General features: G+C 35.8%; 2 protein-coding genes and 1 long non-coding RNA gene across 3 annotated transcripts; all 3 read right to left on the bottom strand.

Annotated features, from left to right (window-relative positions):
- Positions 1–794: 794 nt before the first annotated feature.
- Positions 795–1,570, bottom strand: LOC147523751 (uncharacterized). The gene is made up of 3 exons (XR_015196768.1): positions 1,392–1,570; positions 1,123–1,181; positions 795–868 (listed from the first exon to the last, which is right to left on the bottom strand). It is a non-coding gene; the product is annotated as an uncharacterized LOC147523751 (long non-coding RNA).
- A 5,340-nt stretch (positions 1,571–6,910) lies between these two features.
- Positions 6,911–8,737, bottom strand: LOC147523750 (uncharacterized). The gene is made up of 2 exons (XM_086562672.1): positions 7,786–8,737; positions 6,911–7,695 (listed from the first exon to the last, which is right to left on the bottom strand). The coding sequence occupies exons 1-2, from the start codon at positions 8,047–8,049 to the stop codon at positions 7,132–7,134; spliced, it is 828 nt and encodes a 275-aa protein (XP_086418798.1). The 5' UTR covers positions 8,050–8,737; the 3' UTR covers positions 6,911–7,131.
- An 11,063-nt stretch (positions 8,738–19,800) lies between these two features.
- LOC147523749 (protein DETOXIFICATION 29-like) lies at positions 19,801–23,320 on the bottom strand. Its single transcript, XM_086599508.1, has 8 exons — positions 22,870–23,320; positions 22,191–22,732; positions 21,435–21,521; positions 21,053–21,109; positions 20,725–20,963; positions 20,509–20,627; positions 20,327–20,413; positions 19,801–20,238 (listed from the first exon to the last, which is right to left on the bottom strand). The coding sequence occupies exons 1-8, from the start codon at positions 23,203–23,205 to the stop codon at positions 20,143–20,145; spliced, it is 1,563 nt and encodes a 520-aa protein (XP_086455634.1). The 5' UTR covers positions 23,206–23,320; the 3' UTR covers positions 19,801–20,142.
- Between the last annotated feature and the right edge of the window lie 249 nt (positions 23,321–23,569).

Genomic DNA, 23,569 nt, shown 5'->3' with positions numbered 1-23,569 from the left:
AAGGAAGAATTATAAATAAAATAATGAATCTAACCTGTCAAAGCTCTAGGAAAACAGATAACAGGATTAGAGTTGTGCTTCTTGATTAGAGTTTATACCCTTTTCCAATTATGGTCAAGTCGAGTTTTGATCGGCTGCAAGTTCGTCATTGGACCTGAGTTAAGAAAAAAAAAAAGTTACTTCGTTGAGGCACTCTAAACAAACAATAGTTCTTTACTCAGACTTGATTAGAATATAACAAACACTTCGGGAAGTATAATTCAAATTCCATATTCATCAACAAAACAACAAATTAGAAAAGAAAAACTAAACGAAAATATATATAAAAAAATTGCTTAGCCAAGAACATAGAAAATTTACAAATTGTAACATATGTGATTCAAGCTAGTGAATAATCAACACTCGGAAGGAACATTTAGTGAAGTCGAGAGTTAAACCGCCGTATGCATTTAGACATGCACGAAACAATTGTACACGAAAGGCCATCTTCATGTGATAAGTGTTCCCGCACAATGCAAACAAGAACCTAGCCGATAAAACATAATCATATCGTGCAGGATGAAGAGGGAGGAAGCCACCGAGAGAAGAAGGAATATGAGTGATCATCGTTCTAAAATAGAGTAATTTATTTTCAAGATAGAAGAGTCGGTATTTCGGGGGTTTTTGGAATGGTTTCTGATTTTTTTTTGCTGGATTCTGACGTTACTCAAAAAGAATCCTTTAATGTTGTTTTAGCTGGGAAACGCTAGTTTTAAACTTCCTAGATTCATTAAATAAGATTTCAATGTGTCATACCTTAGGAAAGACTGCATTTCAAGCTACACCGTTTATCTCACTTTCTCTTATCATGATTATCTGACTCAAATCACTGTCATTACAGAGAGATTGGCCAGTAAATATGATACAAAAAGAAATTAAAGATTACTGTTAGAAAGTAAAAATTACGCAGAAGTGTTCTTAAATGTTTGTTGAATTTTTTATTTGGAACTGTAATATTGATGATGCTAAAAATAAATAAGAGAAGAACAGTTATACATAGAATTATACAAATGGATGCACCTAATTCAATGGAGCCATGAACCATTATCAGAGAAAAGGAGAAGTTCGAAAATGTTTGTGTACCTTCAATGTTGCACAAAAGACATGCTTCACAGAGTCTTGCCCATGCCTTCATTTATTATCTAGCAAACCAAATGAGATGGTTTTGAAGAAGAGTGAGATAACAACACCATTCCATACAATGTGAACGCCTAGGACAAGAATAAACTTGAAACGAAATTGTTTCACTTTTTGAATGAGGGAGATAGAAGGTTTAGAAGATGATGGCTCTCATAATGTACCTTTCTGATTACAATTGTTAACATTCATCGAAAATTAATTAGGGGATTTACCTTGTGAATCCATTTAACCATGAACCATTAACGTCCAAAGCCCATCGCTTTTTTTCTCGTTTGTTTCTGTGTGCGCAAACCAACCATTCAGTCAACAACATTTGAGCTTGTGTGGGACAGTCAAGTGGCACTATTAGTTCAAAATTGAGTAACAAAAAAATGTAAATCAATAAAATTAGCAATAGAATTCATTTTGCAAAAGAAAAAAGGGGGAGAAAAGAAAAAGATTGCTAGCAACCTAACCTTAAAAATGAAGAGAATGGAGTCGTGGAGACAAATGGTTGTTATTTCACTGTGTATTGAAAAGAAGAGTCTGTATTCAATTCAATAAATGAGAAAAGCATTCAATCATTCAGTTTGTGCATTTTAGTATTTATTATTTAAACCATGTAGAAAGAACTTTTTGGATTCCACAAAATGTCATCTTATGCTTGAAACTGACAATCCAAGGGCAATGAAAATGCCCATATTTGAATTCGTTCAAAGTTTAAAAAAAGAAAAACATGTTCAATGAATGAAAGGAGAAGTTTGTGGGGGGAAAAAATTGAACAATCGAAAGAGAGCCTACCTGAGAAAATAGGAGTGGTGCATCATGGCAAATGCAATCCATCTCAAGGATCGAAAATTGTTGGGAGAGGATGAGAGACAATCGGAGTCGAGATGTTGAGTTTAGTTGTTGAGCAGCTAACTTTGTTTTAAGCGGTATTTGATGGTGGAGTTAATTCGCGGGTCTATTGGAAGTTCAAAAGTTGACGTTTTGGTTTCTTCCTTTACGTTTTGTTTAGTCTAATAGAAACAAAGCCCAATCCAAAAGCCCACAACTGATTGGGAAGAGAAGTCGTTATAAATTTTGTTAATTGTTATAAAAGGAACAAACTTAAAGTTAGCCCATTAAATTTTTATTAATTAAAAATTTAATTAAATTAAAGTAGGCATCCGATGTGTAACCAGTGTATGAATTGAACACAAATTATGTGGTTCCAATGCTTAGGTTTAGTTCATTAAATTATTATTAATTGAAATATTGATTACATATCAATGCATGCATTGAATTTGTATTACAAAATATTTAGTTCATCAAGTAATACTTTTAAAAGGCATTGAAAAGGAGTTTCAAAATGCTCTAGATCGTACATTTGCTCCAATCTAACTCAGATCCCCAGACGATCCCGACCACTCTTTGTCCTGCCATTGTGTTTTATATATATATATATATATCCACATATATATATATATATTATATATATATATATATATCCACACCTAAAATTTAAAATTTACAAAGCAATATTTCATCCTACAAGTTGAATTAAGGGCTGATATTTTGTAGATATGATCTCCCCACCATGAATAACATGCCCACTAAATTTCGGCTCAGCTCATTCAATTATGTTTAACCTAATTAAATGTTATTATGAAATCGGAAAATTTTGGATCGTCAGATAAATGTTCAAAATTGAACACTAGTTTTTGCAAGGTTGGACATATCCAAATATAATAGGATGAAATTTTGTGGGCATGCTATCCATTGTGAGAAGATCATATCCACAAAAAATGGGGTCTTAATTCAATGTGTAAGTTGATGGAGTGGCTAGGGAGTAGCTCTCTATATATAAATCACATTAGTGTCAAAATGCATATACTTAGATTTATAATCATTGAGATCCAAAATGGGTTAATAGAATTACCTGTTTATCGAGCTTGTATTGTTAGTGGATGATTAAGATAAAGATACGTCGATTCCTTCTTTAGAACTCTAGAACATATGATTAAAAACTTTAGAACTCATACCGTGTGATATATATCTTTTGAGCCCCGCCAATCTCTCCCAAAGCTTGACCCAATAACATAATAATGCATAAGTTCTTTTTAATAGCTAGTTTTAGAATTGAATAATAGGATGTTTTTTCACCACTCATTGAATTAGTGGACAAGTTCAAGTTCTTATTAGCTAGTTTGTGTATAATATAAGAAATGCTGATAAAAAAACATACAATGATCAGATTGGATTATTAGCACGTAGCCATGATACGTACGTCTAGTACATATTCACAATTTGAAGGAGAAAATCTAAAAAAAAGGCAAAGACAATATGAACTATCTTTAATTGAACAAGAACATCTTTCAAAACTTATCCCACATAAATCAGTTTTCAAACGACACCTTAGTGTAAATCCACGACATGATAAGGAACCAATAAAGTGAATAAAGAGAAAATACATTGCAAAAGGTCATAATTGATAACTTATCCCTTATTAGGTAGTTGGGAATCAAACAATGTAGTATGTATCAGTAAAAACTAGGAATGCCCTACGCATAAAGATGATTCATAGAAACAAGAAAAGAAAAGTTGTTAGGGTTCATACCTCCAAGTTACATGTGTTGCAGATCACACTCCAATCAATATAATGAGATGCTACATTGATAGTCCCAGCCATTGTAGTAGTACCTCACAAAGTTTAACTATCATCTTGTAAATCCCTTGATACAATATTGAATTGATAGATATGTCACCAAGAGCTTGACATCTTCCTAACCTATATTAAACATGTGGCATGTTATACTGAGTAGACAAACAATCACTACAAAAAAACCAATACCTAAAGCCAACATAATCTCAATAAACACACTCATAACAGAATTTAAAACCCATCGAAAATTTCTAAGAACTTATGAGCCCAAAGAGTTGCAATTTCAATATTCTCAAATACCTTTCTAGTGGTAGTTCCAAGTGCATATAGGAATTGCTTTCATTAGCAGCCAAAGGCCCTTTAGCACAATCATGTTGTTACCCATCTAAGAAGAAGAAAATAGATAGAGAAAATAAACAAAGAAAGAGACGCAGAAAAAGACATAACAACAATGCACACTAAACGATTATTTTTTTGAAAGCAATAAACTGGATTGAACAGTAACAATAACAACATATAAACATAGTTATTGATGAATATAACGAGAATATAAAATTGGATTATTCGTTGCAGTAAAAAGTGTGGGTAGAAAGAAAAAAACTAGTAGTTATAGGCATGACAAAGATCATTCTCCAAAAGAGTGAACCCAATCAGGACCAAGAAATAAAAATCATTATGGTTTAATGCCATGTGCAGGAGGAACATACTTGAAATTTGATTCACTCGGGTACAGGAACATACTCGACACTTCACAGCGCCCTTGCAATAGACAATTTACAGGAAAATTGAAGGCAACACTTAACAGTAAATAAACATCCAAAAATAAAGATAATGATATGATGGGCCAAATGTGGTGCTTTCTCATCTATTCAACCTCTTCCTACAGCTGTTTAATAGAGATTAGTCCTCTCACGTACTCAGAATTGCTCTAGCAATAAAATTTAGGAACTATGTCAGTCTAATAGAAAATGAAGACTAACAACGATGAAACAATACTAAAACCAAATAAACCAAGCAGTAAAGTACAAAAACATTCATAGTAGACAAAACATTGTCATTAGAATAATGGGTACAAGATTATCGAAAAAAAACAAGAATAATGGGAACACAAAAATAAACATGCAAAGGAAGATATAAGTCATTGTCTCTTAAATTTATTACTCTTAAGGTCATGCTCTTTCATAGATTAAAGTGACGTTTACTTCATATGATTATCCTAATATTCTTGAATCATATAAAATTATACGCACAGGCTTGACGCCCAAAAAAAAAAAAAAAAAAAATCAAAGGAAGAAGGATACAAAGCACTCACACCGAAAATTCTAGCTCTGGACCATAGATCTCCATCAAGAGATATTGAAAACAAAGAATACAATGTCCTAGAGTGATGAGGATTAAATGTGCCTTATTCCCATGCTTCAAGCGTGAAATGTTTTTTGTTTAATTTCAGGACGTGGTTATGAATAATGATGCCTGCAAAACATGATAGAAAAGAAAATCAGCAAACTTGGTACACTTCGGTTACTTATCTTTGCTATAAGTTATTTTCGAAATTAGAAATAATCGATTCATGCTCAATACAGAGAGTGAGAAAGAGTAACGGGATTTTAGAGCTAGCGAATCCCAGTGGACAAAACAAAAAATATGCCTTCAATTAAGCTATACCATTTTAAGAACGAATATTGATATAAACTTTCACAGTAATTCAATTATCAAAAGAGATTTAACACAAAGCTGAAAATGAAGTAGTCCAAACACATTTACACTACTTAAATGTTCTTCTCCAATACCCACACACGTACACATACATAAATTGATAGAGTTGCTTGAACAAACGAAAAGAGTCAGACCACCCAAGACTCTATTACCACTTATTTTAAAGGCGGACATACCTACACCAAATTAGAGCGTTGAATTTTAAAATGAACCAAGGGTGCGTTTGGAAACGAGAAATGGAATTCTCATGAGAGTTAGAATTATAATGGAATTCGATTCTCATGATTATGTGAGAATTATGGTTGTTTGGCAAACTGTGAGAATTCTCGATAATTCTCACTGTCAATTTCCCACATGTTGTTTGGCTGCTAAGAATTCTCACATCAATTTCCCAGACCATTTTTGTTAAATTTTTTTTGGCTCAAGTATTTCATAAAACCAAAATAATAGTCATTCCAAACATAATATATAAATGTGAAGATCAAATTTCATACATTACAACATATTATACATCGTCAATCTTAATTTATCTAAGCTAACATATAAAATGGGCATTGTCAAAATTATAACATCAATTTATTTAAAAATAGTTGTAGCATAAAAATAATAAACAAATGTCCTGTCATAGAATTTTTACGTACTTTACACAGAAGTACGTAAAAACTTATTAAAATTTAAAAAAAAAAACTGACTGAAATTCAAAAATCAACTAAAAATATTTAAAAATAGAAAGATATGTCTTCAATCGTCAGGTTGCACTTGATCTCCAATCTCCTCAGATAATTGGTTTTCAATAGGGGGTTCATTCTCATTCATTATTTTGATCGTTAAAAAATTCAGCAAAGCGTTGGTACAGGGGAAGTGATCTTCCAAGATATCGTAGCAAGTGTCTTCTCTCCTGTTAAATTTAGAAAATGTGTCAATCATATGTGTATTAACTAAAATGGCATGTAAATAAAATATTTGTATATATAATTTTGTAGTACCGGCATTGTTGATAGAGAGCTCCAAATAGCTTCCTCATCTTGTACCTGATTTGCTTCATCATCCCATGCAAACCCTGCAATTGATATCAATTTTTGTACATCCTCTTTTATCTTTTTCCATTGACGAACTCGACCTGTAATACTGGGACATGAGATGTCAACACCGCATATGCAACTCACTTTATTAGCATTACAAAAAGAAATAATTCTGAAGCCCCTTCTATTTATTTCGTCTTCCAGCTCTCTCAATGTGTCCACCAAAACAGAGTCCATTTTAGTTGTCCACATAACATGACGGCGTGGTAGGAAAGTTGGCATACCTGTCTAAAAGTATTAACACCAAATATTTATATATACAAATATTTCATATAACTAAATAATGTTTAACAAAACAAAAAACAAACACTAATAAACAACCATCATTAGTACATCAATTATTTCAAAGACTTAATAAATTAAAGAACTACTTATTAGCCTAAGCAATGTAACCATCTCCTAAAGCCAGCTAGGAATACAAAGTTTAAAGAACCTAAAAGCCATAAATCCAAAATGTTAAATAAGTGTTTTCCACACTACTTTATTCTATTAAACTGTAGTTCCTTAGTTTATACCAAATGCCAACTAAAATTAAGTTGGATATGGCATCGGGTTGTAATTAAACTTCCTAACAAGCCATCGTTGGCGTTGATGTTCGTCCATATTGAGAAACATTCTTCGCTTCTCAACATCTTGAGCAAACCACTTCATAGCTTCAATTTTAATGTCTTCATCCACATCAGCAAAGGCCTTTAAAGCTTCCCTCACAGGAGCCCAGAGAGAATCATTCATTTCATTTGTCGACTCCATAGCACCTGCAATGCGACCAATTTCTTTACGCATTCCAACCATCTCACGTTGCACCCCTGCAATCATAGACCGACGACCCTTTAGTTTGTCATTTGGTTGAGCAAGGATTAGGTTGGATGAGGATGAATCAGGAGTAGGTGGCATTGTGTCCTCATTCCCAATATTATCATCGGCATCCTCCATGTTCACATTGTCTTCCGTATCATCATTAGCATGCATGTCTTCATCAGCCATGGTTGTAGTTGTCTCTCTCAAGCCATTTGCTTGATCATTCCCTACCACTTCAAGAAGTTCTGCATAATTCTCAATTCCCTTACCCTTTAGTTTTTTCAAATGTTTCCTTCCCTGTCAAATATGAAATAACAAGTGTTAAATGTTTACTTCTTATTGGATATTAGGAAAATAAATATAATACGTAATACATAAAACAAATACCTTCAAAGCATCAACCCAAACAGACTCATCGGTAGTAACAGTTTTCTTACAGTCATCCCAGCCAAAACCACTCAGACCTAGTAATTCCTGCACTCCGCTCACAATTTTCTTCCATGTCTTCAAATGGTTTCTAGCATTGGTACTCATGATTTTCATTCTGCATATGTGCAACACATTGTTAACCACCGCTGTATATGCTACAACTTTCCACCCCCCTTGGCCCTTGTTGCCAAGCGACAGTTGTTCACGCAACGTGTCTAACATCACCTAGTCCATTTGGTCATTCCAAAATAAATGACCAGATTGTTGAAACTCTGGTCCAGATTTAGATTGGGATTCCATGCCTATTTAATAAAATAGTAGAAAATGTATTCATCTAATTTACAACATAAAATTTGTCCTATTAATTATTACCCGACCCCAACAAATAAATAGATAAAAAATGAAACCAATAAAGTTGCTCAAAATAATAATAAAAAAATACTATTAACATACCACAGAGATAAAATTTCATAAAAATTTTTTTATCATAAAATCATATCATATAAAGACAAACTAATTATTTCTACGAGGGGGGCGTTTATTCTATATTGTCGTTGTAAGCTGATTCCTAAAATTTGTCCAATCATTATTTGGTTCAAGTGCTGCAATTTCCTCCTGGTCATTGACTAAATTATTGTGTTGCTCCTCAGGTTCGTCTACCCATTCATTGCCATTATCATTTGGATCATCATCTAGTATTATGTTATGCAAAATACAACAAGCAAGTATTAGCTTTATCTGTGTATCAACAGGATAAAACGGGGTTGTCCTCAAGTAAGCGAAACATTTTTTTAACAACCCAAATACACGCTCAATCACATTGCGCAAAGATGAGTGGCGATAGTTGTATAACTCCTTGGCTGTTTCTGGTTCTCGTCCTAGACGTTCAGCCAGATGATATCTAGTCCCACGATAAAGTCATAAAACCGGGGCGTGTGGAAAACCCGCAACACCAAGGTAATACTTGCCTACGAATCGAATTTAGGAAAATATATGTGAACATGAAACCGATTATATATAATAAGTTACAAAAAAAAAAAAAAAAAAAAAAAATGAGAGGTATACCGTTTGGAACAATTAGCTTGTCTCTAACTCTTGTTAGAGAGGATCTCAACATCCTACTGTCATGAACTGATCCTTCCCACCCTGCTAAAACATATGTTATCTTCATATCAAAAGAGCAAACAACCAAAACGTTATGTCTAATATCACCCTTTCGGTTGCGGTAACGTGGTTGGTCATCTAAGGGTACCATTGCTGGCATGAAAGAACCGTCTAGTGCACCAACACAATCCTATAAGAAATTTAAATGTGAATGGTCTCTAAAAATTTGAGTGTCCTTAAACTTTATGATGTACATAACTAATATTTACCTTGAAATATCTCATGGCCCAAGGTCTTGGGTGTACACTATGACTTATTTGTGGAGAAAAACTTGCACGTGAAGGCTTCACAACTTCTTTTCCAAGTTTTAGGATAGCTCGCAAGAACATTGTGAAAATGTCGATGCATTGTTTCAGAAGATTTTATGACACCAAATGCACTGTGCCTAATACATGTGTCGTGGCCAACAATGAGAAGGAATAGAGCCACTTGCTCCTCTACATCAACCCACCTACTAGATTGCAAACCCTTCCCCTTTAATCGTGCACATAACCTATGAAATGCAAACCTATTCATTCTGAGCATGTCATGACAATTATTATCACTTTCCATGTAAAGCCTCCTAAGAATTTGGTGTCTCTCTAAATCCCTATTCCTAGATGGTTCTCGATCTATGTATACAATAGACAATCTAATCTGATAATAAATCTATGCAACAATACAACAAATCCATGTAATAGCTCGGCAATCGTTTGTCATTTTCCTACATTTCCAGAGTATATATACAAAAGTAAGTAACACGTTATGAGTGAAAAAAAATGTAAACAGTAAAGCATATCATCACTAATTATTTGACTGCAATATCAACAGTAGAGCATATCATCACCATGGTCGAGGGAAGACCAGAAATATGTGGGCCTACCAAGTTCAAGTATAAAAACACCCAGTTGCTAGAAACTAATTATGTGATAATTGTTCATTATTGCTAGAAACTACTATGTTTCTCTTTTATCCATTTGAAATTTGATGAAGACAAATGTAATGTTATGGCGCTAACTTAAGAGCCCACATGGGATTAAACTGTTCCAAGTTTAGCTCACTGAGATTTCTCGAACTAGATTATAACAAAATAATGAATTTCTTAAGATTGTGGATAAACTTAAAACATGAGTGCCTTCATGACCTCTACCATTACTATTGGTAAGTATCAACCTTCATGACCTCTACCATTACTGACAGCAAAATACCAACAAGCTCTTCGTAAAATTAACATATGATTCTTAACAACCACACTGTAAAGAGTTTTTTTTTCATTAGAATTATTTCCACGTGATTATTTAACAACAATTCTCACTATATAAGTTTCTTTTGTTCTCTGAAATAATACCCAAGCAAAAGCACACACCTCCCGGGTTAGTCCCTTTCAGCTAGGATTTAAAGAGACTAGCTTGTAACTTGTAAGCAGTCAGACTGACATTGTTTGTTCAAACAGTCAGATGCTCATATGGTCTGAATCCTTTGGGATTGTTCACATTCATCTCTACTTCTGCTTTAAAGATTTCAGAATAATATATGAATCTCTTTGTTTCTCATTCACTTTTTTCTGCTGAAAGATTCCTCTTGTTTGGGTTTTTGGCAGGTGGAGATGGTTGCATGAAAGAAGAGAGCAACTTTATTAGCTGTAGCTTATCTTTTTGTTCTCGGTAATCTAGTGTTATGGCTCTAACTTAAGAGCCTACTATGCTTCATCAACTATGCTAGTTTTATATGGTAAACCACATGATAGATAATTTAACTATGTTCTTGGTTCGATCTTCTTACCCATATTGTCCTTCTCTACTAACAAATTTTAAACATTTTCATCATATTTCTCTGCTCAATTGGTACAAATTGTACCATATATCGCCATCTACCCTCTACCAGTAAGTAGTATTTGAAAGAATACTTTAGTGACTGTATCTACACAAGTTTCTTTTTAGTATCTTAATTTTTTTTGTTATTGTTTAACTATACTAATCTTTCCGCTGGTGTACATTTTAGGAGGAATCAAGAACTCATTGAAGAACTAAGTAGTACTCGGCATCAGGGTCCAAAGAAGTCTATTTTCCTAGTGAGTTCTTGCAAAGCTTTACTACTCAATGCGTTGGCTGTTTCTGGAAATTTGTGTTCCTTGTTAACTTTGTAGCATATATACCAAGGGGCTATAAAGAGAATACTATCTCTGACTCTCTGAGTCAATATAACAATGTTTATGAACCTTATCTTTGAAGGTCGATGCTCGGCACAATTGCTACGACTCCTACATATTGTTGTTAAACTTATAACTAAAATAACCTTAATACAGGGGTAATAAAATTGAAGGGAAAAATCTAAGCAACGCCAACATGAAAACAGAGAAAAAAAAAGACCAAAGGATAAGTAGCGATTACTGCGACTTGCGAGAGTATCATCGCTAGTACAAAATGATTTTTGAACCTGCAAGCACCTAGTATTTTCAAGAAAATGACTTTATGTATCAATGAAGAGAAAACAATGAAAATTAAAGAAGAAGACTTTGTGTATCAACAAAGAAGAAGACATACAATGAAAAAAAAAAGACTTTCTTGTACCTTGTTGAACTTGTTGGAAAAGAGAATATGTTTGAGGTAGACGATGAAGCTTGGAGAGTGGAGTTGTTAAATAGATTTGAGCCGTAACAAACCCAACTATTCTCGGCAACTAACTTTGCGAGAAATTCCCCAAAATCTTATTCCGTTTCTTCTCACGCAATTGGGTGCGACTTCAAATACAGCCGAACGTGGTAGTCCTATTCTCATGGGGATTCTAATTCATGCAGTTGTTTTTACCAAACAGCCCATGAGAATGGTAATACCCACAAAAATTAGTTAATGTGAGAATTCCCAGGGTTGCCAAACGTACCCCAAAATTTCAGATGGCGTTAAGCAATGAAAGTACTCAGTTTAAATAACACACTTACAACAATTATAATTAATATCTAAAAGGAGTATATTAATAGCAATAAAAAAAAAACACAGTGGTAACCTTTTATGTTGTAACAGTGCATTGCGAAGCATGGATGGGAAGCACTTAGTTTAATTCCTTTAGATACATGGTTCGAATGTCTACCAATTAAATTGGAAAGGCATTTTTTTTTAGGATTGACCTTATATTTGTGTTTTTCTACTGTACGATTGAAAGAAAAGTAATACTAATTGAACTGATTGAATAGTAAAATGCTTGAAGACCTAAGTAAAAAACATAACTAAAAAGGAGTAAAACACTCACTTTTCTTTGATGATGATGAATTGAAATAGAGAAAGGTTTCACTGGACTATAATCTTTAGGTTACCTGGTATCTCCACGCACCGTTTGAAGAAGAATAACCTTTTTTGGAGAAGAGGTTGAGCTTGTTAATTTTGTTATCAATATGGCCGGCTATAGGCACAGTTATGAGACCAAGGACCATAACTTCTGCTTCTTTGATGAAGTCATGCATTAACTCGGTTTATGTGCTCGATATCTCCTTTTATGTAAGGTTAAGGAAAAAAATATCCTCCTCTTAAAAGTCTATCAAGAATAGCTTCTTTTCCTCTGTTTCAAAGAAATGGATGGATTTCATTCTCCAATTTTCGTTAGGAGTAGTGTAGAGAAAAAGGAGTTTTTTTTCTCTCTCTTTGGCGAACAGGTTGTCAAGCGCACACGCGCTCGAAGTATGTTTGGCCTAAGACGCGCCCACGCTCCACCGTATTTCAGCAGAAATTCAATCGTTTCGGAAACAGTACAAAACAAAAGTTTTTTCTAAAGAAAAACCTAACCTAACCATTAAAAAAAAAAAAAAAAAAAAAGAGAGAATTCTTAGTGGGTTGAGTGTTCATTCTTTGTGAGTGAATTAAGAGCTCTTGTAATATGTTACTCTGGACATCTAGTAAAGCTTGGAACTCGCCGGTGGACGTAGGCACATTGTCGAACCACATTATATCCGTGTCTTGTGGTTTGTTTTCTTTTTGCATTAGTCTATTTACTTTATATGCTAGTTAATTGATATTGAGAAGTGTTAGGATAATACTTGGAGGGTGTTGAAGTCTTGTCTAGAAAGAAAGATCAATCCTTGTGTATGGTTAAGATATTGAGAGTGGATAACGTTGTTTTCTGCAGTTGTTTATCCACAACAATTGGTATCAGAGTGAGGTATACGACCTAGGATTTTGAGTTTTGGTGAAGAATCATAGTGTTCGAAATTTGCGTAGACAAGGTATTCAATAAAATTCCTAAGTGAGATATTTTTTGGGTTATTGTGTGTGACTTGTAAAATGGCTCCCAAGATGTCAAATGCTAGATTTGAAGTAGAGAAATTTAATGGGAAGAATAACTTTGGGATTTGGCAAGTCCAAGTAAAGGACATCCTCATCCAACAAGGTTTGCACAAGGCTTTAAAGGGGATTAAATCAAAGGCAGCAAGTATGAGTGATGATGATTGGGAAGAGTTCGATCTACAGGCTTGTTCATCAATCCGGTTGTGTCTTGCTAATGAGGTCATGTATAATGTGATGAAAGAAAATACCACTGCTGGTATTTGGCTCAAGCTAGAATCCATATATATGACCAAGAGCATGACGAACAAGATGTACCTTAAGAAGTGTCTTTATCGGTACATGATGGTGGATGGTTCAACAATGCAAGAGCACGTTAGTGAGTTTCGTCAACGCCTAGCGGATTATTTGAATGTTGGTATGAAGATGGATGATGATCAAGCGACATGTTTAATATTCTCTTTGTCCGAGAGCTATGAGCATCTAATAACTACTTTTATGAACAGAGAAGATGTTGATCTTGACGAAGTTCAAAGTGTGTTTCTTTCTTATGAGTTGATGAAGAAGACATGAGTTGAGAATAACATTGATGCAGGACAAGGGCTAGTGGCTAGAGGAAGGTCATATGAAAAGGCCTCTACAAGCAATGAGAGGTCTAGGTCTAAGTCAAAGAAGTCGTTGAAACATGTGAAGTGCTACAATTGCGAAGAAAAGGGACATTACGTAAGTAATTATCCTCACCCGAAGAAAGATAACAAGAACAATGGTAAGAATAAAGGTAAGGCTAAAGTTGAGGCAAGTTTTGCTTCAGGCTCTGAAGGGGACGATGTGAGTCTCTGTGTGTCCACACAAGACTATATGGCCGAAAGATGGATTCTTGATACTGGGTGTTCCTACCATATGTAACCGAATAGAAAGTGGTTTACTTCTTATGAGAGCATTGATGGTGGTTCCGTTTTGATGGGTAATGATGTTGCTTATAAGACGGTAGGAATTAGAACTATACGGGTCAAGATGCATGATGGTGTAGTAATGACTTTAACCGATGTGAGGCATGTTCCTGAGCTAAAGAAGAACCTTATTTTTCTTGGTACCTTGGATTCTAAAGGCCACAAGTTTGTGGGGGGGAAGGTGGAGTCCTAAAGATTGTTAGTGACTCTTTAGTTGTTATGAAAGGTCAAAGACATGGAACCTTGTATACTTTGATGGGTAGTACGGTGATAGGCGATGTAGCAGTGGGTGCATGTAGTGATGATTCTGAGTGCACTAAGATGTGGCATATACGTTTAGGGCATATGAGTGAAAAGGGTTTGTCTGAGTTGTGCAAGCGAAGGTTCTTAAAGGACTTGAAGAAGCCAAGTGTGGGGTTCTGTGAGCATTATGTCTATGGGAAGCAGTGCAGAGTTAAGTTCAGTTCAAGCAAGCACACGACAACAGACATCCTTGATTATGTGCATACGGATGTTTGGGGACCCTCCTGAGTGGCTTCAAAAGGAGGTAACCGTTATTATGTCTCATTCATTGATGATTATACTCGTTATGTGTGGGTGTATATGATGAAAACGAAAGATGAAATGTTTGAGATATTTAAGAAGTGGAAGGCAAGGGTTGAGAATCGCACAGAAAGGAAGGTGAAGATTTTAAGGTTTGACAATGGTACTGAGTATACTTATGGGCCTTTTCAAGAGTTTTGTGTGCAACAGGGTATTGCTAGACATTGAACAGTCAGGGGCACGCCTCAGCAGAATGGGATGGCAGAGAGGATGAATAGAACCTTACTTGAAAGAGCGAGATGCTTGTTGTCTAATGCCAGTCTAGGCAAAGAGTGTTGGGCAGATGCAGTGTCCATGGCGTGCTACCTGTACAATAGGTCACCCGTTTCAGCTATAGATTGCAAGACGCCTTATGAGGTGTGGTCAGGTAACCCAGCTGATTATAGTATTTTGCGAGTGTTTAGATCGACTACTTACTACCATGAGAGAGAAAACAAGCTAGATCCTAGAGCTAAGAAAACAATATTCTTGGGCTTCGCAAATGGGGTAAAGGGATACATATTGTGGTGTCTAAAAGACCACAAGTTCCTGGTCAGCAGAGATGTTACCTTTGATGAGACTTCCGTGTTATTTTTTAGTAAGCCAGAAAAAGCTGGGCAGAATGGTGAGTCTATAGAAGTTCAAGCTACTAAGCTTGAGTTGTCTGATGCAGCAGATGATTGGTTGGTTCATGATGAGGTACCAGATCATGGAACCATGTAACAACAGGAAGAAGCGCATAAGCATCCGCAACTTGTAATGGCTGACCCTAGGCCAAAGAGATAAGTTAAGGAAGTGCACAAGTATGGGCACAATAAGCCGATGAAACACTATGGTCAGGTGGATTTAGTGGCATATGCACTGAATATTGAAGATGATGAGCCAGATAGCTTCAAGGAAGCTGTTAGAGATGCTCATTATAGAGATTGGTTGGTTGCTATGCAGGAAGAGATGGAATCTCTTGATAAAAATCACACATGGGACCTTGTTTTATTGCCAAAGGGCAAAAGGACTATCGGCAGTAAATGGGTGTTCAGAAAGAAAGTGGTCCTTCCTGAGTCTGACAGTACTGGGTACAAGGCAAGAGTGGTAGCAAAGGGTTTCTCACAGAAGGAAGGAGTCGACTACAATGAGGTATTTTCCCCGATGGTCAAACATTTTTCCATTCGTGTGTTATTGAGTTTAGTTGCTCACTTCGACTTTGAGTTAGAGTAACTTGATGTGAAAACTGCTTTCTTGCGTGGAGACTTGGAGGAAGAAATCTATATGAGACAACCTGAAGGTTTTGTTGTTGCTAAGAAAAAAGATCATGTGTGCAAGTTGAATCGGTCATTGTATGGTTTAAAGCAATCGCCAAGGTAATGATACAAGCGCTTTGACATGTTCATGATGCAACATGAGTATACCCGAAGTAAGTATGATTGCTGTGTTTACTTTTATAGGTTTTGTGGTAATGACTTCATCTATCTCCTGCTTTTTTGTGGATGACATGCTTATTGCTTCCAAAAGCATGGTGGAGATAGACAAGTTGAAATCTCAACTTAGCTTTGAGTTTGAGATGAAAGACTTAGGTGGAGCCAAGAAGATGTCGGGCATGGAGATTGACAGAGATAGGAATAAAAAGCCACGAATAGTTGTATCTCAGAAAAAATCTCTTCACAAATTAATTTCTCGTTTTGGTATGGAGAATGCAAAGTCGGTTTTTACTCCTTTGGCTGGGCATTTTTAGGCTTTAAGCTAAGTTCTCTCCTAGTTCGGTGGAGGAACAAAATCATATGGCTCATGTTCCTTATGCTATTGCAGTGGGAAGTTTGATGTATGCTATGGTGTGCACACACCCAGACATTTCACAGATAGTTAGTGTTGTAAGCAGGTATATGACAAATCCTGGGAAGCAGCATTGGGAGGCAATGAAATGGGTATTGAGGTACTTGAAGGGTACCTTGGATGTCGGATTAGTTTATGGTGGAGGTACTTGTTATGTCAGTGGTTATATAGATTCAGATTATACTGGTGATCTAGATAGACGATGATCGACTACTGGTTATGTGTTTATGATGCATGGTGCACAAGTTAGTTGGAGGTCTATGCTTCTGAGCTCTGATTTTGCTTTATCTACTACGAGGTAGAGTATATGGTATATGGTAAAAGGCGGGCAAAGAAAGAGGCACTATGGCTTTGAGGTCTTCTAGATGATATGGGTATTGAGCAGAACAATGTTGTTTTGTATTGTGATAGTCCGAGTACTATTCATTTGGTGAAGAACTAGGTTCATCATGCTCGGACCAAGCATATTGATGTCCGTTATCACTTTGTACGGGATGTCGTTGAGGATGGTGATGTCGCACTTGAGAAAGTGGACACCCATGACAATCCTGCTAACATGCTGACGAAGGTTGTCACCGGAGTTAAGTTCCAACACTGTTTGACGTTGCTCCAAATCCTACATGTTTGATTAGAGCCCTTTGTGGGCATGGCCCTTCAAGGCAATTGACGGTGAGTTCCGGGACTACTGCTTCTTCCTGAATGTGTTCGGCTTGGTTTTATGTGTTAAAACCTCACCGAGGTGGAGAATGTAGAGAAAAAGGAGTTTTTTTTCCCTCTTTGGCTTAACGGGTTGTCAAAGCCGCCGCGCTCGAAGTATATTGGCTTACCAACTTCTGGCGGCGCCAGCAATCGTTTTCCTTGAGAAATTGATCGTTTCGAAAATAGTACAAAACAAAAGTTTTTTCTAAAGAAAAACCTAACCTAACCAAAACCAGGAAAAAAATATATATATTGTAAGAGAGAATTCTTAGTGAGCTGAGTGTTCATTCTTTGTGAGTAAATTGAGAGCTATTGTAATATGTTATTCTGGACATCTAGTAAAGCTTGGAATTCGCCGGTGGGCGTATGCACATTGCCGAACCACGTTATATTTGTGTCTTGTGGTTTGTTTTCTTTTGCATTAGTCTCTTTACTTTATATGCTAATTAATTGATATGGAGAAGTGTTGGTATAGTACGTAGAGGGTGTTGAAGTCTTGTCTAGAAAGAAGGATCAATCTTTGTGTAGGGTTAATCTATTGAAAGTGGATAACGTTGTTTCCGCAGTTGTTTATCCACAACAAGTAGTTAGTAGTTACACAAGCTCTTGGGCTTCACCGTTCTTCTATATACAATGTATGACATTGCTTACACTCCAAATTTTGAAGCATTTTAAGTCAACAACCAACTCAGACCTGGATCTTTTCATTCAAAAAGACTAAGATAAAACTCTTTGTTGGAAAATGCGAAATGACCACCTTAGCGACTAAGATACAATATGCGCTAGAATCAGTTTATATTTGACGGCTAGCAGTCAAAAGCTACTAATCGTAAAACTTGTCGAGTTAACCATAATTAAGTTTCTCTTTTGTCTTTATAAAATTTCTTATATCGACCAATTATTTTTTTCCCACTGACCTCTATGGCTCCATCTAAGCCTTCTTGACAAAAACAATGGTGGGACATAAGCAGGGCCGTCCCTGAGTTTTCAATGGCCTTATGCAAACAGCGAAATGTGGCCCTCTTCCAGTACTCTTCCATCAACACAAAATAGATCATCGAAATATTTCCCTTCTCGCATTTTTGGCTGCAAAAAACTTTCAAAGTTAATTTTCTTTAACAATTCATTTTCAATAGATATTAATGCTAACCCATTTAGTCTTTCTTGTATACTTAAAAGTCTCCTGATACGCTTAATACTTATATGAAGATGAACTATAGTGGTATGCGTCTGCCTTGATGAAGTCACTGCACACTTCACAATTCACTTGACAATTTGTAATGCCTACAATCAAAATATATATACAACACTAAATTAGATTAGATTTGGAATTAAATTGAGTTATTAAAATAATATTTAAGAAAGGGAAAATTGATTTTAATCTCTAACTTACTTGAAGAAGAATCAAAAGTTAGTTGAATAATCAAAGTGAAAACTAACACAAATCCACAATTGTAAAGAGAAATTTTGAGAATGAGAGGATACTAGATGATCATAAGGTGAAATGGTGAATGAGGGGTTTTTTTTTTTTTTTTTTGTACTCTTTTTTTTTTGTATTTGAGTAATTGAGGCAAATAATTAATAAGGTATCTAGTCGTTGAGAAGATCTATTTTTTTTTATAATGCTCATTTATTATATATCTTATTTCCTATTTTTACGAAAATAATTATTGAGGAAAGAGAATATGAGGGGATATTTCCGTTGCTTATTGTGATTTGTGAAATTTCTAGTTTTTTGAGCTTGTGATTTGCCAAATAGGTTTTTTCTACTAATATTATTTTTTTGGGCCATGTATATTGGGGCCTGTGCGGTCGCCCACATTGCACCTGCTCAGGGCCGGGCCTGACATAAGTGTCCTCAGATTTTGAAAGGACTTCCATTTTAGTTCATTAGTTGTCTCCATACTATAGTACAAAATATCAGGATATAGGTATTTATCGATATTCAATTTCTGGATATGTATCGTGGATATATCCTCCTCTTTGGGGATATTTGACATTGTTTCACATACAAATATCGTTGATATATCCAAAATATCGACAAATATTGTAGATATTGTGGATATTTATTGATATATCATGATAAATTATTTATATTTATTTGAAATATAATGGTAAATATTAAATAAAATTGTTATATACACAAAATATCACAAAATATCTCCAAATATCACAAAATATCCACAAATATCACAAATATCGTCAAAATATCACCGATATTTATAGTCGTATATATCTCTAAACATATCGTGATATTTATATATCTTTCTCTAAAATCTGGATAGATATCTCTAAATATCGCGATATATCGGGATATTTTGTACTGTGCTCCATACTACAAAATATAATAAACGACATAATATCGACACTGAAGCACTGCACAGGTACAGTTGATCTTTCACCCTCTTTGTTGGCATTTTGCATCTTTCAAATGACAAAAGCTGCTCCTAAACAACGATTCAACATTACAAATATCAAGGAGCATTTGTTCTCGCGACCAGTTTAATTTTGCCTTAACTCTTATTCATTGTTCCAACTCTGGTGAAAAACAGCACTGTGACACATAAGTCTTCGGTACGTACTCGAGTTTCTTAATAACCAAAAAAATGAACTAGCGCATATAGGATGAATGAGGTATGATAGAGAATCATATTTCTAGGACTTCAATGCACATCCTCAGCAAAATGGTATGCCAGTTATCGAAAAAAAAAAAAAAAACAAACAAAATGGTATGCCACTCGCAAATTTGGCATAATTGCAGTGATAAAGTTCTCCAACGATATCCGCAAATTCTGACTCGGTGAACGAAGATTAGTTCGTTGCACTGTTCTCACTTAGTTTGTCTATTGAAGGTTTGGCGGATTCTTCTTCTCAATGTCATTGACACTGTCTTCTGCTTTTCCTCGCCATTGTTGTATCCTGGCCCCGGCAGCTGAAGCCTGCAATCACCACGAGAATGAGTATAGCCTATAGCAATATGTACACTCCATATAAATCCAATTAATGTAAACACTGCTAATAGGTTACCTCTTTGTCCCATTTGGTCCTGTATGTGATGAAGAAGAGTATGCACGTTTGTACCACTGTTCCTGTGATCATTCCACACCAGATTCCCTGTATTTTCATAAAGAAAATATAGTGAGAAACTTCAAAGGATTTTCAAATTTTAGATGTTAAATAATTGATTGCTGAGAGCAGAATTTGGCTACCTTAACACCGAAATCTAGTGCGTAGCCCATTATTAGACCAAAAGGAATTCCAAACAAATAGTAACATGCAATGTTTACATAAGCCACTAAAGCTTGCCAACCAGCTCCAATAGCTACACCTGTGTATCGAAAGATATTAATCAAGCTTCACCACATATTTAAGAGGGTATTTGGATTAGCATAGACACCTAAGATAACAGAGTAGAAAAAAAATACCAGATAGAACAGGTTGTACCATGTTGAGAAGAATGGAGGTTGCAAGTAATGGTGTAAGTTGATATACAAGGTTCCTTACATCTGCGTTGCTTGTAAAGGCATACGGGTACTGCTTTCTTGCAATGATGAGAATTAGAGAAAGGATGACGCCAAGTATGAATGATGTTATAACAACAACCGCAATAGAGAATTTTGCAGTTCTTGGATGATTAGCTCCAAGTTCATTCGCCACCCTTACACTGCAAACATCCAGAACACATGTACTTAGGGTGTACGAATGAAAACATATATATACATAATTAGTAATTAGGCTATCTTTGCCACAAACCTCGTGGATGCATTGAATCCGATAGACACCATAATTGTCCAACCTAATATGTTCGTGCTGCAAAATAAAAAATTGAACATGACTAAATAAGCAAATATTACTTTGCCATTGTTCACATACATGAAGTTGAGTGCTTGGCCAAAAAAAGTAAAGGTATGAAAGAGGACCCTATCAAAAGGCCAAACGTCTAGTGGCAGCAGAAGCTAGAGCAACTAAATCGACCGACCACGCATTTACTGTTTTTTGGTTAAGAAAATGCATTTCGGAATGCATTGTGGAGGTAACCTGGATGCATATGCCATCTAAAATAGACGCATATGACATGCAGATATGTATTTAGTTTATCATTTGAGTGAATATGATTATAAAGTGACAAACTCACCATATGGACAAACCATCGACTGAAACCTCGGGGTTTTTTAGATATCCAGCAAAGAGAATTAAAGCCATAAAATACCATGTCTCTAAGCTGCAAGAATGACAAGAAACATATAATAAGAAAAGCCACACTGTGATTTGTGATATAAAAGAGAAATAAAAGGCACCGCCCTTATGGAGGGCGACTGTGATTTGTGACAGCACAGCCTCCCCCAAACCCTGTGCCTAGCATCCTCTGATACTATTTTAAGCTTTGGAGCGTTCAAATGCATTGAACCGAGTAGCCCCAGGCCCCAAGAACTTTTATTTATATGTTAATTAGCTAGGCTTTAATCTCTTGGGAGGGACTATTGATCTCAACTCCATATGTTAACGGACCTAGAGTTTTTGGCTCAAGGACCAAATTAGTCAGAGATCTAATACACACTTCATCCATTCTTTTCCAAACGTCGACCCTATCACAGTATCACGACGGTTCCCACCCCTGGTCATACACATTGGGAATGTAGCAGATTTTGCTGTTATAAATTAAGACTGTTATTTTGAAATAAAGGGTTTAAGGCACAAAAGGTAAAACGTTCCACGACTCCATGAACCCACTTGAAGGGGAAAATGTTCATATCAAGGATCTTTAAGGCCAAAAAGGACTATCAGTCTATCTACGTGTATGGTCCCAGAGGGATCAATGGATCATGTTAGGCAACTTTACAGTCGCAGTTAGCAATTAAAACAGATCTAAAATTGCAATGTAGAGTATTACCATAGCATCACAGCTGAAGCAATTGAAAGCCTAACGAATCCCCACAGATTCTCAAATGCCTTCATTGAAAATCCAGTCCAAGCACGACCACAAGTCCCACTAATTATGTACAAGAACTGAGCTATATCAATGAACCACCACGACGCGTTCAGAACCACTGCTGCACCAGCTAAGCCCCACCCTAACTTCAACATAAATAGCCAACTAAAGAAAGTGTGGAATACTAGTGCAGCAAATGCTATAATAGCCATGACCAGCATCTTGCTTTGTGCTTGCAAAAATTTTGCTTGAGGGAAGTTGACAGCATATGCAAATAGTTGTGGAATCATCCATATTGCTAACTTGCCCGCTGTTTCTGCGATATTCTCTTCTTGTCCAATCAACTTCAATATCTGCGCTGCGAAGATGTAAAGAAACACCAAAAGTAAGGCAGTTACATCAAGGATAACCCATGATCTCTGCATATAGATCCCCAACATATCAAGTTGTCCTGCTCCAAATGCTTGACCACATAGTGTCTCAAGTGCGCTCCCCATGCCCATCTGTTCCAAACAGTTACAAATAATCATTTCAATCTCACAACAAAAATATCATGGTAAATTCAAATAAGTATAGGATAACCATATACTACATAATGGATCGATGCCTTAAAGAAAAAAAAAGATAACATAATATGTACCATGACACCCAGAGAAAATCCAGCAATGACTGAATTTTCGATAGAGACAGCAGCGAGTTCTAAGGTACCAACTTGACCGGCGAAGGCCTGAGTTACAGCACCAAGAGTGTACTGACATACAGAGGTGAAGATAGCTGGGCCAGCAAGAAACCATAGCTTCTTGGATTCAACTGCAAATTCTCTGAAGAAATCGTTAACGTTTTTAACAGGTTCTATATCTCCATCTGCTATAAGAGATGCATCAAAAGAACTTCCATTATGCTTTAGTGGCTGCCTTGATATATCTTCATGATCACCTCTGTGTAACAGAAGTGGCACTTGGTTAGCACCCTCCATGTTGATTGGTTTTGGAGACTCACAGATATGCCTCAAAAGTTTTATTTTATTAGCACTATAGCTACCAACTTCTCATATGGACTTAAATGGAGTACGATAAAAAATAATTCATGTGGCAGTAAATTCGTACTCATAAAATACAGATCTTTTAATTTTGTCCACATCTTAGTAAATAGTAATTCAGAATTGCATGCACATATTCCTGTCCAATACTTTGGGTAGGTACCTACCCCAAAGTTTTGGCGTGTGGGCACTGGGCAAGGGTATGAGGCCTGCACTTTAAACCAAACATGAGTTAGATAGAGAGATTACTTAGATGGTAGATACATAGATATTGATTGATAAAAAATTAAAAATATACAGT

Source organism: Coptis chinensis, chromosome 1 (assembly GCF_015680905.1).
Source record: "Coptis chinensis isolate HL-2020 chromosome 1, ASM1568090v1, whole genome shotgun sequence".
NCBI classification, from domain to species: domain Eukaryota; kingdom Viridiplantae; phylum Streptophyta; class Magnoliopsida; order Ranunculales; family Ranunculaceae; genus Coptis; species Coptis chinensis.
The sequence above is the reverse complement of the archived record's forward strand: the minus strand, read 5'-3'. Positions and strand labels throughout refer to the sequence as shown.